General features: G+C 42.9%; 1 protein-coding gene across 2 annotated transcripts in view; it reads left to right on the top strand.

Moving 5' to 3' along the window:
* The first annotated feature begins 1,422 nt into the window (after positions 1-1,422).
* The window catches only part of CTSD (cathepsin D), a 34,178-nt gene continuing 19,365 nt past the window's right edge, over positions 1,423-16,235 (top strand). The window contains exons 1-2 of one of the 2 annotated variants that reach the window (XM_061610125.1): positions 1,423-1,623; positions 5,802-5,958. In XM_061610125.1, the coding sequence (XP_061466109.1) occupies positions 1,562-1,623; positions 5,802-5,958 (219 nt within the window). In that variant the 5' untranslated portion in view covers positions 1,423-1,561. Of the gene's footprint in view, positions 1,624-1,856; positions 1,881-5,801; positions 5,959-16,235 lie in introns of those variants that run through there. The other variant, XM_061610126.1, reaches the window with a different exon arrangement.

Genomic DNA, 16,235 nt, shown 5'->3' with positions numbered 1-16,235 from the left:
GCTGTTCTTCCTCACCTCTGCCATAGTTTCCTTGCTCATGCCCTCTAGGCCAGAAGGAGAGGAAATGTAAGCAAGCAGGTGCCAATGCTGAGGAGAAGGAGCAACGGCAGGTCCATAGAACTTATCTTGGTGATGTGCCCCTTGCTAAAAGATGTCCAACATGCCAATGCCTGATGCTGGTCCTTGAACATTTCAGATGTGATCCTCCAGGTCCACTATATGTCCATAGAGAACTTTCTCATGTTCACACATCAGGGCTTTTGGTGTCACTTGTTACAAGGCCTTACAAAAAGGAGCACCTCTTCCCATACTAGCCTGCCTGTGCATGAATATCTTCAGAAGAGGCACGACTCCAAGTACCATCCATCAGTTTATTTTATTTGTGAGAGAATTTCTAGCTCACCCTGCATCATCTGATCTCAGGGTAGGTTACAGTGGCATAAAAAAACCCCACTACAATAACATCAAATAAGCAAAGTGAGAGCCAGTGTGGCGTAGTGGTTAAGGTGTTGGACTACAACCTGGGAGATCAGGGTTTGAATCCCCACACAGCCATGAAGCTCACTGGGTGACCTTGGGCCAGTCACAGCCTCAGAGGAAGGCAATGGTAAACCCCTTCTGAATACTGCTTACCATGAAAACCCTATTCATAGGGTCGCCATAAGTAGGGATCGACTCAAAGGGAGTCCATTTCCATTTTCCATAAAAACAGGGCATACTTCCAAAAACTCTCAGGGAGCCCCTTCAGTTGCTGAAGAGTACTATACATGTACAAAGAAGTAGGAGGGGGTTGTGGTGGTGCCCAAAGTTTTGAATACCCTCCCTAAAGAAGTTCAACTGGCATTGCCACTACAGTCTTTTCAGTGCCAGATCAAGGTGTTGGTTTTATGGCCTCTGTCTGCTATTTAGGTTTTTTTAAAAAAAATTGTGCTTCTCAGTTCTCGTTTGAAGAATTTTTTACATCACTTTAGAATCCATCAGATCAAAATATGTTGTTGATCTTTCCTAACACCCAGCGTACTGAAGTCAAACAATAATGCCAAATCATCATTGTACAGATAATCATTTTCTTTAGAATAAAAATGTAATATGTGAACCAAGCGCGCTAGAGTCAGAACATCAAGAACCTAACAGTTTCTATTTTAAAATTATTCTTTAAACTAGGCAAACTTGTGTGGCTTGTGGGTGCCTGAACGCAGCATCAGCACTTAACGTGAGCCAAACTGCGATCCTCCTTTTGTGCACCCAGCCAGCTCCCCGGAAATTATATGTACACAAGTATGTGCTTTACATCAGCTTTTCCTGGAGTGGGGAGACGCATTTTATTAGCAGGTGACAGCAGTTGAAGGGTTAAACCACTCTCCGCCTCCTCTAAGGTCACGTTACCCAGTTGCAATTTTAGGCGGTCAGCTGATTAGGCAGTCACGAGGTTGGATTGCTCAGTCATCCCCCTTAATATCAGAGGGGTGCAAGTGCAAATAGGCCATCGCTTGCAGCGGCAATAGAAGCGTATCAGCTCGTATCCGAGTTGCAGTCCAGCGCTACTGCTGCAGTCGTCCTCATGGGGCTCCGTTCTTTAATAGTGTTTGCGTCCCTGGTGGTCGCTTGCTCGTCGCTGATCAGGTGAGGATCGGCTTTCTAGTGCTCAGACACAAAGCCTTTGGGATTCCTTGGCTGGGGCCAGGAGACTGGAAGGGTGGGAAAAAGCAAAGCTTTGTAAACAGAAACCTTGGGAGGAAGTAGCTTTTTTAAAAAAAAAAAATAGCCTCGTGCTTCCCAAGTGGCCCTTTTGTTGTGGTTGTTAAAAGGTAACGTTGGTCCTCACTTGGACTCTTCCAGTCATCTGGGAGGGCGTGTCGGAAGAGCTGCCATCTATAGAGGTTAGTTAGTCAGTTCCATTTGCCCGTTCCACTGTTCCGTTTCTTCGTGGTGTGTCTTAGCTTTTGCTGCTTGTTAAACCAACGTAACCGTGAGGTCGTGCCGGATTTGGCAGAATTTGGTGCCCTGATACTAATTGCTCGATTGGGCAGGCTCTCAAACGATCAAAGATCCCTTTCTTTTTCTAAGTGGACTCGAGTGTTGAGGATTAAATGGAAATGAAGTCGCGTCTAACAGGCATACCCCAAAGGGAGAGTTAGTGCACACTCCAGGAGAGAAACTTACTTTGGCATGTAAATGTAACTTGCTGATAGGCCTTTACGAAGTGACTTTTTCCTCCCCCTCCCTCTACCCTTAAGTAAATATAAAAGAATCCAATAGGACTTGTACTTCTTTCCTAGTTAGGGGTTAGGACTGCAATCTAATACAACAAGAATTGCCAGTAATGCTGTTGTTGATGAGATATAATTTCTTTCTCTTCCCTTGCCTCCCACTCCCTTGGCACCCAGTTTTTGTGGTACTATGGTTGCTCCTGACTCTCATATCAACTCTGTGAGTTCCACACCCTTGGTCCTGTTGCCAAGATTTCAGGCTAGATGGAGGGAGGGTTACCAAGCATGTGGACATCAGGCTGCTGTGCTAGTCAAGATCTCTAGAGTTTAGGTGTGGCAGCAGGTTATGGTACAAAAAAAGACTCTCAGGAGGTATCCTACCCTGTCAGCCAGTTGCCTTTGAAAGGGCAATCCTGTGCAGGTTTGCTCAAAAGTAAGACCCACTTAGGGTTGCTGCCAGGATTTCAGCTTAAGAGTATGAAAATGTGTACCAAGAGGCCTGAGAACCCCCTCAGTTCTAGCTGATGGCAAAGAACTGTTTAGTTTACACCTTCTGAAAAACTATAAGAACAAAGTGTGAGGTGCTTGATGTCAGGAGTCTTGCATACTGAGAGAGTTGCCTACTAGTGATAGATGACAGAAGAAATGGAGTCTTGTTTTGAAAGTACACCTCAAAGGCATAGCCATTGTAAAATACTGCTGTCTCTTTCTCACACCCACCGCTCCCTTGCTTGCATGCACGCACATACACAAGCACCTTTTAGAAGAGATGGCACCAGATAAAGGCTACTGCCATCACATTTTCATGGTGAGCAAACAAGTTAGGTGGCTGATGTTCTGACGTGTAGCGAGTGCCTCCTACATGGTTGTTGGTGCTCTAAAGCTCAGGTCTGTTCTAACCAAAGCTATGGCTTTCCCAGGCCTTAATGTTTACTACATAGTAGATGATTTATCCATGTTAACACAGCTTACAAGGTCTTCAGCCATAGCCAGATTCAGAGAGGGTTGAATTATTTCATAAAAAGCCTGGAATCTTACCATACCCATTTGAAGGGGCTGTTCTAAGAGCCAGATGTCACTTGAAATATGTCACTCCATCTTCTGTATAGGAATCTACATATCTGCTACAATAGTGGTGACCATAAGTCAGTCAGTCTCTCTCTCTCTCTCTCTCTCTCTCTCTCTCTCTCTCTCTCATATGCATCTTGTCTTCCTCTGAGTTCTCTATGCATTGCAGATAATGTGGAGTTTGGGCGGTAGTCTTTTGCTTTATGTTGGATTGGCCAACACACTGGCCAAATAGTGTTCATTGACCTATTGTTTGACTGTGTTCAAATATTCCATGAAGCTATGTGGTAGATTACCTTGTTTGCAATATGGCTTCATTACAGTGTCATTTGTTAGCAAGGGCAGGCCTTCTTGTCCCCTAATTTTGCAGTAGTTGGAAACAAACCTAATGGCATAGTTGCTGTTCAGCATTTGTCTTACCCATGATAGGTCATGACTCCATCTTCCTGGCTGCAGAGGCTAGAAATTATGTCCTCCATGTGATCTGGTGTCTTTTTAAATAACTGCTGCTGTTTGCATTATTTCTAATTTAATTTCACTTTAACAAATGTGTGACTGAAAGCTGGCCCTGGTGTTCTAGAATTAAAGGCTAAAGAGAGCTATTCAGTTAACTAGTTACCCTTATGAGAACCTCTTCCACATTTTTAAAAGTTATAATTGCAGTTTCTTTTATATAAAAGTAATTGTTAGCTGCTCTAACTTGTTCTGTCATTAGCAAAGTATCAAACCTGCTGCTGATTAGAGTATATTTTTGTTCTAATAAAGTACTCAGCTCAAATATTTTCCAATCAGTTGATCAAAGCTTTTTTTAACTTGTCCAGTGCCCAACACTCCCCCCCCCGAAGTCCTCAGGCATGCATGGAGATACTGTTTCTGTGCCTCCAAAGTCTGACTTGGTGAGAAGCTGTCTGCTCTCTCTGCCCCCCCCCCAAGTGTCCTCTGCACATGCTGGAAGATGGGATGCTGTAGCAAAAAAATAGCTGTCCCCCGAGGCCAACGAAAAATGGTGGTGCCCTGCTTCTGTAACTGCTGTCATCTGAAGGAATTGTAAATTTGCAGATAGTGACACCAGACCTCAAGAAATCTAATGGGGCCTTGTTCAGTGCCTCTTGGTAGTAGTTAATACTGCAGATATTATACGCACTTATCTGGGAGTAAATCCCATTGAACTGAAGCCCCATTGAAAAGCCATGCCTAGGATTACACTGTAAACATCTATTGGCAAACTAGGTCTTCTGCAGTTTCTAATTTGGACTGAACAGCTTTCACTGGTATTGTGTCTGCCTGTATGAGTAACTCCTAAAGGTGAAGGTGTCCCCGCACTTGTAGTGCGAGTCGTTTCCGACTCTTAGGGTGACGTCTTGCGACGTTTACTAGGCAGACCATATATATGGGGTGGGATTGCCAGTTCCGTCCCTGGCCTTTCTTTACCCCCCAGCATATGCCGGGTACTCATTTTACCAACCATGGATGGATGGGAGGCTGAGTGGACCTCAACCCCTTTTACCGGAGATTCGACTTCCTCCTTTTGTTGGAATCGAACTCTGGCCGTGAGCAGAGCTTCAGCTGCGTTAATGCCGCTTACCACTCTGCGCCACGGAGGATCTTATGAGTAACTCCTAGCTAAACAGAAACTCTTGCTCTGACATCTGCTTGACTTCCTGTGGCTTTTGAACGATGCTGCTGTTTGAAAGCCTTTGCCAAGGCTGTTCAAGAAAACAAGAACCAATGTGAGGCGTTAGAGCTGGTATTTTATCCTGTTCCATCATGAGCTTGCCAGGAAGCATCGCTACTATATCTTGTTACACAAAGTAAGCTAAAGATGGTAATGTGTTGTACTGGTTGTTGTTAATGCATAAGTTGCCACTAAGAGTGCTTGGCCACATATGCATGATATGGAATGAGAATTTTAAGAGGAAGAATGGCTGGGGCATAGTTTGCTCTCTGGGTGACAGAATGATCAGTCACAAATTGTATTCAACCTAGTATTGTTTGGTACTTTCATTTGTCAGTTTTAAAAGCTATTTGATATCTGCATATGAAAGGTGTCATGTAAGAGTATTATAATTAAAAGCCAGATAGCAAACTTCCAGAGGTTGGCCTTCCAGCATATATAACTTGATTTTTTTTTAAATGAAATCTAGTTTCAAAACTTGCTGCAATAGGGAGGTTCCCATAAATGCTGCCAAATTCCCTGCGGAGGTGAACTAGCAAGGATCCATTAACTTCACAGGAGCCATGTCAGTAAGTAAACCCCAGTGGAGAATCTGGTTCCTTGTTTGTTCTTTTCCAGATCAAAAGGAAAACATGTTGTCCTTGCTATAAAGGGAGATGTCTCTCTTTTGAACATCTTTGAGGTAATATTTGGTTGTGGAATTACAACTAGACAATACTGATAATAGAAAAGTCCCTTGGTTTGGTCTTGACTCCTACTGAACGAGCTGCAGGAGAGGGTAGTGTCAAGAAAGCTACTTACTTCCGCTAATGTCCCTCTCTTTTAAAAAAATCATTTCTGTTGGACAGAATTCCATTGAAGAAGTTCCCCTCCATGCGTAGCATCTACACTGAATATGGGACCAATATCCAAGACTTGAATGAGTTGGGGGAAATGCTGAAATACAAATTTGGGGGCCCAGATGTGGGCACACCTACCCCAGAGGCTTTGAAGAACTACATGGATGTAAGTACAGTCGCTGATTGGCACTCTTCTTAATGGTTTCACTGTGTCTTCCTCCTTAATGACTCAAATCTGTGTGGTACAGTATAGCAGCATGCTGGAACTTCGCAGTTGTCCTTGTTTATTTGCAGGGAACAAAATCAGTTGGGAAAAGGTCATTGTCATCTTCACAAACAGGGTTTTTAAAGTTATCCGCAGTCATATTTGAAAACATCCAGCGCTCAGTGTTTCAGTGCTGCAACTGCACATGCTCTGCTTCATTCCTTTGGACAGACTTGGTATGTGGGGACCTTGTACTGCCATTCCACAAGCACCACAGTGTGTCACCTCCATGTGAAATCTCCTCCCACTGAAGTGCTACACTCCTTGGGGCCTGGCCTCCTTTTCGAAAGAATCCACATGTCTGTGGGAACCAAGGCAGGTTCATGATGATAATTTGCTTTATGCAAAGGTAGCTTTTGAAACAAATGGGAATGTGTAGGAGGAATATGAAGAAAACAAGGAAGCAAAGAGTGGATAAGATACAGATGTTCCTGACATTTAAGATCGTAACCATTATAACTCGAAAGACCTTTACATTGGTAAAAACTACCTCAGTGAGCAAGCATAGACTTAACAATATGATAACCAGGACCAAGTAGACTTTACTTCTGGGAAGAAGAGCGGGATATAAATTTAATTAATAATAACAAGCATTTCCCTCGGAAAACCCTTCCACTCCCTCTGTCACTTCCTACACAACTTGAAAGGATGACTTGTATCTGCACAGGTGTAATATGTTGAAACTTAATCCAGTCAACAAAGGTTCGCAGTATCTGGCAGTCCAGTCTTGTTCCCCAATAGAGTTTTTACACAAACCACCCATCAGTGCTAGGAGATCATTACTTGTTGCTGAAGTCTCTCCTTTTAGAAATTGCAGAGAAAGTGCCACCATCGAACTCTAAAATAGAACTTGCTACAGCCTTTGCAGTTTTCTTCTCTGAGCATTTCTTGCAAAGTGGCTGTAAACAGCCACCTCTCCTCTTCCCTGCTGATTTAGTGATTCCATAACACTGGCTTGCAAGACAATGGGTAAACAGAACACATTCAGAATCTGAATTGGTGAAGTAATTGCTTTTTTTTAAAGGATCATACCAATCTCAAATGCAATATGTATGCTTTTGAGTCATACAACTCCTCTCAGACCGGTTGTTCAAGGAGGGAAAAAAGTGTGCTAAATGTAGATAAGGCAAACTTCTGCTTATCAACAGACTTTCATAACTGGGTTAAGGCCAGGCTGTGTGATATGATGCTAAGTTGCACTAAGCCCTTTTAGGATGAAGAAATAATTATTGTATTTATTGCCTTCTGCATGCATTATACAATAAAAACAGCTAAAAAAAGTTAAAAACACAGATATATTTAAAAAACAAAATAGACACCCTTGGCAAAGACTCATTCATCCATCTGTGAAAGCCTGTTGGAACAAATGTCTTCAGTTGTTTCTGGAAAGTGCAGATGATGGGTGCCTGTCATATCTTGACAAGGATGCTATTCCACAGAGCAGGGACAGCCACACTGAAAGCCCTGCTCTGAATTATTGTGGACCGGGCTTCTGATACATTTGGAACTTGAAGGAAGAACCCTCCCATAGACCACAGTGACCTTATCCCTTATGTAAGGGATCATATGATATCTCAAGAAGATTCTCTTTGCAAATAATAAAAACAACTCTATACAGGCTAATTGGAATTTGCAGGTAAAATATTTTCACTAGTGCCTAGAACTACCAGCAGTGAACTAGTGTTCATTTAAGCAAACATGAGGATAAGCATAAGCAGTGCTTAGTATGGATGACTCTGCTAGATGATCATTAGGTAGGATCTTAAAATTGAAGGAGAGGGTCTTAGGCCATCTAATCCAATTTCTTGCTTTATATGGGAAATCCAGAGTTAGAGCATCCCTATCACATGGCTGCCCAGGTTCTGCTTGTAGACATCCAACAAAGGAGAACACTTGTAACTGTTTCCATTGTTAAACAGCGCTTATGTGGCTTCATGTTTGGGAGCCAGCCTTTGAAGCTTCTCCTTTAGGTTTCCAACTCCTTGAGCACTAATAAAATTCATTGTTTACTATGGCTGTGGGCATTCTGTGAAACCCTGAGAGGAACATCTGGATATTCAAAACAGGCCTCAGTCTAATGAAAAATGATAAGTCAATAAAGAGAAAAATCCAGAAGATAAGGTTTAGCTGATATTTTAAAAATGTTCTTTCTGATGTGTAGCAAGACAGGTCAGTGAAGCAGTGAGCCAAATTGTGCCATTTAGTCAAAAAGTAGATTGTTCCCCAGTGGCTGATGGGAGTTGGAGCTCAGCAACATCTAGTGGGCCACAGGTTAGCACCTTTGAGAAAATGTGGTAAAGATCAGGGCCTCGCTGTACTTGTATGTTGGTGGTTCTTACAAAGAAATAAGTCTCATTGAACCCAATGGGATTTATTACTTCTGAGCGGACATGTAGGGATTGCGCTGTTCAGTCTTGTTTGCTACACATTTTCTCAATAATGGCTCCTTATTGCTGAAAGACAGCCAGAGGCCTGGGAGGTTTTTTATGCCTTTGCATAGTTTCCTTTTCTCATTGACTTCTGCAGTCTTGCTTCCCTGTAGTCCTTCCTTGGTTTTGCAACAGCCCAGTGTTTGTGCCAATTCCTCCCCAATCCTTCCAGATTCTGAAAAACCTGTATCATATTCTAAAGACACATTACCTTTTATAGCATGGGAACTCCTACAGTGCAGTTTCCTCCATGGGTCACTCAGATAATGTCAGAATGCCCACTTTATATGGGAGAAGCCCCTATTGTTGCTCCTTCTTATACTAGTGTCAGCCCTCCTAGAAACTGGGTCAGTGCTGACATGGAAAAGAGCTGTATGGGAGCTCTTTGTTTTATTTGAAAATGCTTATACCACTTTTCACTTCCATGAAGAACTATCTCATAATAAAATCATAACATAGTATATCCAGTGATTTTGTCTGTTTTCATTTGACTTTGAATCTCAAGACCAAGAAGATATTTCCATAAAATCTCTTTTCTACTGATGTAGTTAGGAAAGGTGCTGCATTGACTCTCATGCCAGAATGTCAGAAAGAGCCTTTGATCAGGAGCAATGTGTACATTTTTGCTTCAGTCTGCAGAACTCCAGGTGTTAAATCTGTTAACTCCATAGCATGGACCTTTTTTAGCATGTGTACAAATAATTTTAACTGCAGTACCATTTGTTCTGATCTTCAAATGGGAGACTTCAGGCGTTGATAGCAGTAACTGCTCAAGTCTTTCATCTTCAATATTCCACAGGAAGCTGTTCAAGCCGCTGCTTTGTAATCCTGGCAAAGAATCAGTGGCATGATTATCAGTTTTTTGTGTGTATGGATACGTAACAGTTCTAAGATATCAAAAGATTGCTGTCTCCACCCTGTCCAAATGGAAAACTTTTTGATAACACAAATCTTTAACTTGAATGGATGATACCAACCAAAGAGATGGTTGGAGTGGGGTGAGGGCAAGAGATCATTTGTATGGAGTGATGAGCTGCACATGAGGACATGTCCCTTAGCCTGAGAATGTAAGGAATTGGGGAAATAAGCTCAAGAGAGGAAGGAAGTGCATATTATCTCTCATGGCACACAACACTGTTGAATCATTCTTGGTTCTGAAAGACTGTGTATGCTGCTGAGCTAGAGCTGATGGATGCTAATGAGAAAAAAACTCCATTGGGCTCTGACACTTAAGGTTGGGTGCTGAGAGAGAGAAATCCAGTCTAATTCTGCATTCCTTCTTCATCTGAGGGACACTTTATCTTCATCTTGGGGAAGACTGTGCTATCTATATTTTGCCCACTGTCTCTCCTCATTTGGCTGATGTCTTCTGCACACAAATGGTGAAATACCTTTCTAGGGGATTTGCCCAACTCTTTCCCTGTCCTCATACACATTTTCCTGAATTTTGACTTGCAACATAACTTCTGCCCATTGTTCTGCTGGGCTTGCTACTCCCTTCCTCTTAATTCTTGGTTTCTTGATTGGCCCCATTCTGTTGGTGTCTCTAGTGACCCAGATTTTGAGGCCTGTATTGGGGCACCTGTGATCTGTTCATAATAGGCATTCTCAGTTTGTGGTGGTGGTAGTTTTCTTTCCTCTTCAGAAATACCAGAAATACCAAACACCTGTTGCAGGACTTTGGTAAGATTCTCACCACGGTACTTGTGTGAAAATCCAGGCTGAGCATCCTGAATGGGGCACACTTGCATCTAGAGAGAGTTGGGGAGGGTGGGGGACTGGCCAGTGCAGCCTCTGGAGCCTGGGAATGGTGGGGCTTCTTCCCCAACTTGAGACACAGTCTGGACTTGCTGTGTTCTGAATTGTGTGTACCTTGCCTCTTGGGAAAGCAAGTATCTTGGCTTCTCTTTTCCCCTGCCCTGGGCTCTTGTTGGCCGTCCAGATTTCTTCTCTTGTGATTGGCCATCTCTTTGTTTGCCAACTCCAAGGAGGGGATGGAAGTGTTTAATCAAGCTCTACTTCTGATGTTGAAATATACAAGGTGAAGGTTGTGCAATGCATGGCTACTCAAAACTTTTTTTCCATTTGAAGAAAGCTTTACTCACCTCATGGCATTGTTTTTTTTAAAAAATCCTAAATTTCCACATTTGGAATTAATCCAAATTGTTCCTGTCAAATTACAAATTGCTGCAGACCAGAGAGGACAGATTACAATCCTTCCCCTTGATGTAGCTTTCCAGGGGCAGATAGTCTTTGACATGGGTAATGTTAAAAACATGCAAGCCCATCTTTTTGTCCTGAAATACTGTATGTATGGATGTGAAAGTTGGACAGTGAAAAAAGCAGATAAGAGAAAAATCAACTCATTTGGAATGTGGTGTTGAAGGAGAGCTTTGCACATACATGGACTGCGAGAGAGACAAATAATTAGGTAATAGAATAAACTAAACCAGAACTATCACTAAAAGCTAAAAGGATGAAACTGAGGTTATCATACTTTGGACACATAATGAGAAGACATGATTCATTAGAAAAGACAATCATGCTGGGAAAAACAGAAGGGAGGAGAAAAAGAGGAAGGCCAAACAAGAGATGGATTGATTCCATAAAGGAAGCCACAGACCTGAACTTTCAAGATCTGAACAGGGTGGTTCATGACAGATGCTATTGGAGGTTGCTGATTCGTAGGGTTGCCATAAGTCGTAATTGACTTGAAGGCACAAAACACACACACGAGCATTGCACCATGTGTTTTTCTGAATGTGTAAATCAATTCTTCAAACTAATGAGAGTTGGAGGCTATATGGAATGTTTTTTAAAATGATATTGGCAAAGTTTAAAAAAGAAAAAGCTGGGCCATAGAACTGCATTGCCATTGTATTCTTGCCACATTGCAAATGGCTAACATATGCTCTGTATTGTGTCACTGTGTACTCCTTTCATTGGGCTACTATTATCTTGGCCTCGAGGAAGATCAGTAGTATCTGATGCTAGAAGGCCACACTAAAACATGCTGACACCTAGAGTACTAAAACAAATTATCTGCTTAGACTCCTTTCTTCCCCCCATCCTGTAATTAACAGTTTGCATAAAGCTCACACCAACATGCAGCTAGTAATAATATACATCTTAAATTGAGTTTTGTGCATGGGAAGGGAATTGGCCATTCTTCGGGTGTGTGAATCTGCCCAAGACCATCACACTTTCCTCATTCCCGCTGCCTAGAGATTTCCCAAAACCATGTGCCATTACCAATGGTAGTAGAACACTATGTGCCTCCATGCTTTAAGAGTGTGATCTGTAACTTCTGTCTGTAGATCGCTGGAGCAGTTTGAGATATTGGAGGATGGATCAGAGAAAGGAGCAGGCATCATGCACCTGACTCCCTCCCCCCTTGGAGAAAGGGGTTCAGTAGATACTCTGCTTGCTTGACTTCATTCATACTTCACACTTCCAAGAACATGCACCAGGGTGACTCTTGACTAAATTTCTTCCTGTAATACAGTGGGGAGGAGAGCCTGGCTGGGAGTCCAGAGTCTGAGTTCAAATCCCCGCTCGTGTCTCCTGGGTGTCAAGGGCCAGCTAAAGATCACCCCCACAGTGAGTGGCTCAGGGGTGACATGCCCTGCCACCTGTGCAGCTGTGGGCAAGCTGCATAGTCCCAAGAAGCCCAGTTGTCTACAACTGCCAGCTGGGGGGCAAGGAAAGGGCAGGCTTGTGCATCTGTGGCAAGCTGAGCAGGCCCTAGCCAGCTGGGGAGGACTAGCCTCAGAGGGAGGCAATGGTAACGCCCCTCTGAATACCACTTACCATGAAAACCCTATTCATAGGGTAGCCATAAGTCGGGATCAGCTTCAAGGCAATCTATGTCATTTTTCATGTTTAAAAGTTCCAGTATAATAATAATCTAGAAACCTTTGAGCTTCAGGAACGTCCCAGATAGTCAGTGAGTGGTTTTGATTTATTTTATGCCAGGCTTTTTGGCTTGTTTATGTTGCATGAGAAATGCAGACTTGTTACAAGGAATCCTAGCACCTTTCTTAAGGAAGTGCTTATATTAGAGGGAAGCTCTCACTTTTCCAGCATTCAAAATATAGCAACTTTGTGGTAGCTGTAATGGTCAAGCTATCATCTAGCAATTATAAACCTGCCTCCTCAAAACTAAGCCCCTTGGAAACTAGCAGGATATATTTAGCAGTAAGCATGGTTAGGCTTAGAGAACGGAAATGGAGAAAACAGATTACTCCCAGATATATGCAGAAAAACAACTTTTCAAGTTTGGGACAAGGAGACCATACCTAGATGGTGTTCTCTATATCTTTGTGCCTTGTTGCTTGTTTTGTGAAGAATGGGAAATGTGATCTTGAGCACTCTTAAGTGTTTAAGTACACTGCAGATGACTCTTTAAAAAATGAATATGTTTGTAGTTCAAAAATGCAATTTTCTTCCCCCTATCCCAACATACTATTATTATTCGTTAAATTTCTATGTTGCTCTTTCTTCCAAAGGAGCTGAGGGTGGCAAAAATACCCTCTCCCCCCAGTCACAATGCCACACCATTTTGTGAGTGCTTTATTCTTTCTGAATTCTGCACCGCTTCTCCTCCTTCCGCCACTTATTGTAGAAGCACAGACCTGGTCATTGGACGTCTCGGACCCTCTCACGTCAGATACGTGCATACTGCAATGGGCACTACAGGGGCTGGATCGGGGCTAAATTTGGAATAGTTGGGTTTTTCATTCCTGCAGTCTTGAAATGCCCCGCTTTTCTCTTATTCCCTGAGCAGATAAGGCTAACTGAAACTTGCTGGGTCCTTTATTACCACAACTGTGAACCCCTAGCCTTATCTCGGGAAGGGCTGCAATCTCTTCTGAAATCTAGTCATGAGACAGATGAATTGCAACAGAGTCCCTGACATGATGACTGTGCTTATTGGTGAATTGAAGAGCCTTTTCCTGTCTGTCTGTCTGTCTGTCTGTCTGTCTCTCTCTCTCTCTCTCTCTCTCTCTCCCCCTCCCCCCTCCCTCTCTCCCTGCCCCCCCAGAAGAAAACAAATTGTGACTGCCTGTTGGGAGGGGGATGGAATGGCTAGAAGCCTGAACAGAACTATTCCAGGCTGCAACATTTTCTTGCAGGCCCCACTTGCGTTCTCAAGGAAAGCAACTACAATTGCAGAAGAGAACTCGGAATAATCCACACACTGGTGCAAAAGAGGGAGGATCAGTGTTATCTGAGGCTTCCTCACTGTTGACAGGCATACAGTGGTGAATATATATATATGTGTGTGTGTATGTATATATATATAGATATATAGGCTAATGAGCGTCATATGGGAGGCAATACTGACCTCATTTAGGGACTGCAATAGACTGGTTCAAAATTACAGTTAGAAAGTTGATTGCATTTAGACTCTAGGATGCGGCACAGGTTTAGTTATTCTAATACACCATTACATGGTGAGATTACTTTGGCTTAGTTGACTGCCACACCAACACAACATGCTGTTCTAGTGCGCATTTATAGCAGCCTTCATCAACCTGGTGCCCTCCAGATGTTTTGGACTACAACTGCCATCAGCCTCAGCCAGCACATGCTGGCTAGGGCTGATGGGACTTATAGTCCAAAACAGCTGGAGGCCACCGGGTTGGTGAAGAGTGATGTATATAGAATTGATGGCTTCAACTGGTCCACTAAAACACACACCTCAACTTGATGCTGTTGTTTCCCACATCAGTTAATCAGTCTTGTCTCTCCCCCCCCCCCATTTGCAAAACCCTCCCTTCCAAAAATGGCAGAAGGGAAAGGAAAATTTACTCTAGGGCTGTTGTAAATCTATTAAGTTGGGGTTTTTTTAAGACAACTGCTGCTGTCAAATAATGAACTCTCTCTGTCATACCTGAACCACCTCCGCACTCATTCACACAGGCAAAAATACATTTCTGATGCTTTTATAATATATATAATTATGCCTGGTAAAACTGCTGATGAATACCCTGTCATGCTATAACGTCCTGGAATTGGGAGGCCAGAAGCTGACATCACTTTCCTGGCCACCGAGACCTATTTTCAAAATGTTTCTTTTTATGCCATTTTCCCCACAACTGAGTGTACTCCAAAGGAACATTGGAAGCTGCCTTATACTTGCCATACTATCCGCCATCTTGCTTGTTACTGTCCATAATGACTAGCAGAAACCCTCCCAAGTTTCAGATGGCAGTCTTTCCTAGCCCTACTACTTCAATATGCCCAGATTGGACCTGGAGGTTCTGCATGCAAGGTTTTGCCTGGGATATGAATCCAGCGCCTCTTTCACCCAAAGCAAAAATCGTGCCACTAGACCAGTAAGCTAAACCCATTATGTGGATGCAAAGTGACAGGTCCTTAAATGTTACTGTTATCTTTAAGATTGATTGGGTGGTCTGTTTTTTCCTTAAGGCTGGGAAGGTGGTCAGGTTTTTTAATTGTTATGACCTTCTAAAGTGGTCAAGAGTAAAGTTGAAAACATGATTTTGTTGTTTTTCTGCCTTGAAGCGCAGGTGGACTTTCTTTAGTATGCACGCAAGACCTGAGAGAAACTCTCTGTTATCCCACAGGCTAGCCGTCTTAGCCAGATTGTTGCCACTCCTCTAAACACTACCTCCCTTGCAATTTGCAAAAATAGGACTCTTCTGAGTCAGCTTTCCAACTAATACTACCTTTTATTAAAAACAACAACACAATCTGATTCTGCCTCTTGAGGTGTTATTACAACTTCATACCCTTGGCTTTATTCCATTTTACACAATGGCTTACCTATGCTAGGAAGACAGAAGTCAGGTGGATTTCTTATCTTGAAATGGCTAATTCAAGTACACCATCCTGATATAAAAGGTATCACTCTTGGTGTCTTATTTACTCTTGCCCTTCTAGCTGTGGAATGTGTGGATGCTGTCGCACCACAGCCTCACGTGTGCAGCTTTAGGGGTTGCAGTGCAGACCAGAGGAGGAAACAGGCCTGTGACTAGAAATAGGAAGGACTAGGTGTATATGGGGTGGTGACATCAGGTAAATGTGCAGTAGGTACACAAATGCTAAAAACCACATATAACAGCCACAGTGTTTTTGTGTGTGTGTTATATGTAGCAGCAGCCTAGTTCTGCAATGGACAACTTAGAAACAGCCTTATCAGACAGTGATCTATGTAGAACGCCATCTCCCTTTTATTGTTTGCTTTAAAAAGTGGTAGAGAAATTTAGATTTTGCCAGTCTTCAGTCAGTTGCACATCTCAATCCAGATATGGCTGTGCATTGCAATAGCCTTCTAGCAGGTGTGCTGGAAGAGGGGTCTAAACGCCCAGCAATTTTCCACACATGCAAATTTGTATGAGTAAGAAAAGTGCACATTATTCTCAAGAGAGAAATATAAGTGTATGGGACCTGCTCAAGCTGGCAAAACACTTGGCTAGGTTCACAAACCTGTTCTTAACCCAGAGAAATCCCATGTACCTTAGGTTGCCACCCTTTATTTTTTCCCCAGGCAGGACTCCTGTAACAGCTGTTTGATCAGCAAAATTTGGAAGCAGTGCAGCTTTCTCCAAGACAGAGGTGCAGGAATTGCCAAGGGAGAGGAAGCTACACCTAATGTATTTGTTAGGAATCCTGCTTCAGTAAGGGTTTTTTTTCACAAGCTAGGGAAATAAGATTTATTGTCACTTATGTACTATGCCCACTGCAGCTGGGGAGGTAGGAATCTCTTTCAGAACATTCTTC

This window comes from Rhineura floridana, chromosome 2 (assembly GCF_030035675.1).
Source record: "Rhineura floridana isolate rRhiFlo1 chromosome 2, rRhiFlo1.hap2, whole genome shotgun sequence".
In the NCBI taxonomy this organism is placed as follows: Eukaryota; Metazoa; Chordata; class Lepidosauria; order Squamata; family Rhineuridae; genus Rhineura; species Rhineura floridana.
The sequence above is the reverse complement of the archived record's forward strand: the minus strand, read 5'-3'. Positions and strand labels throughout refer to the sequence as shown.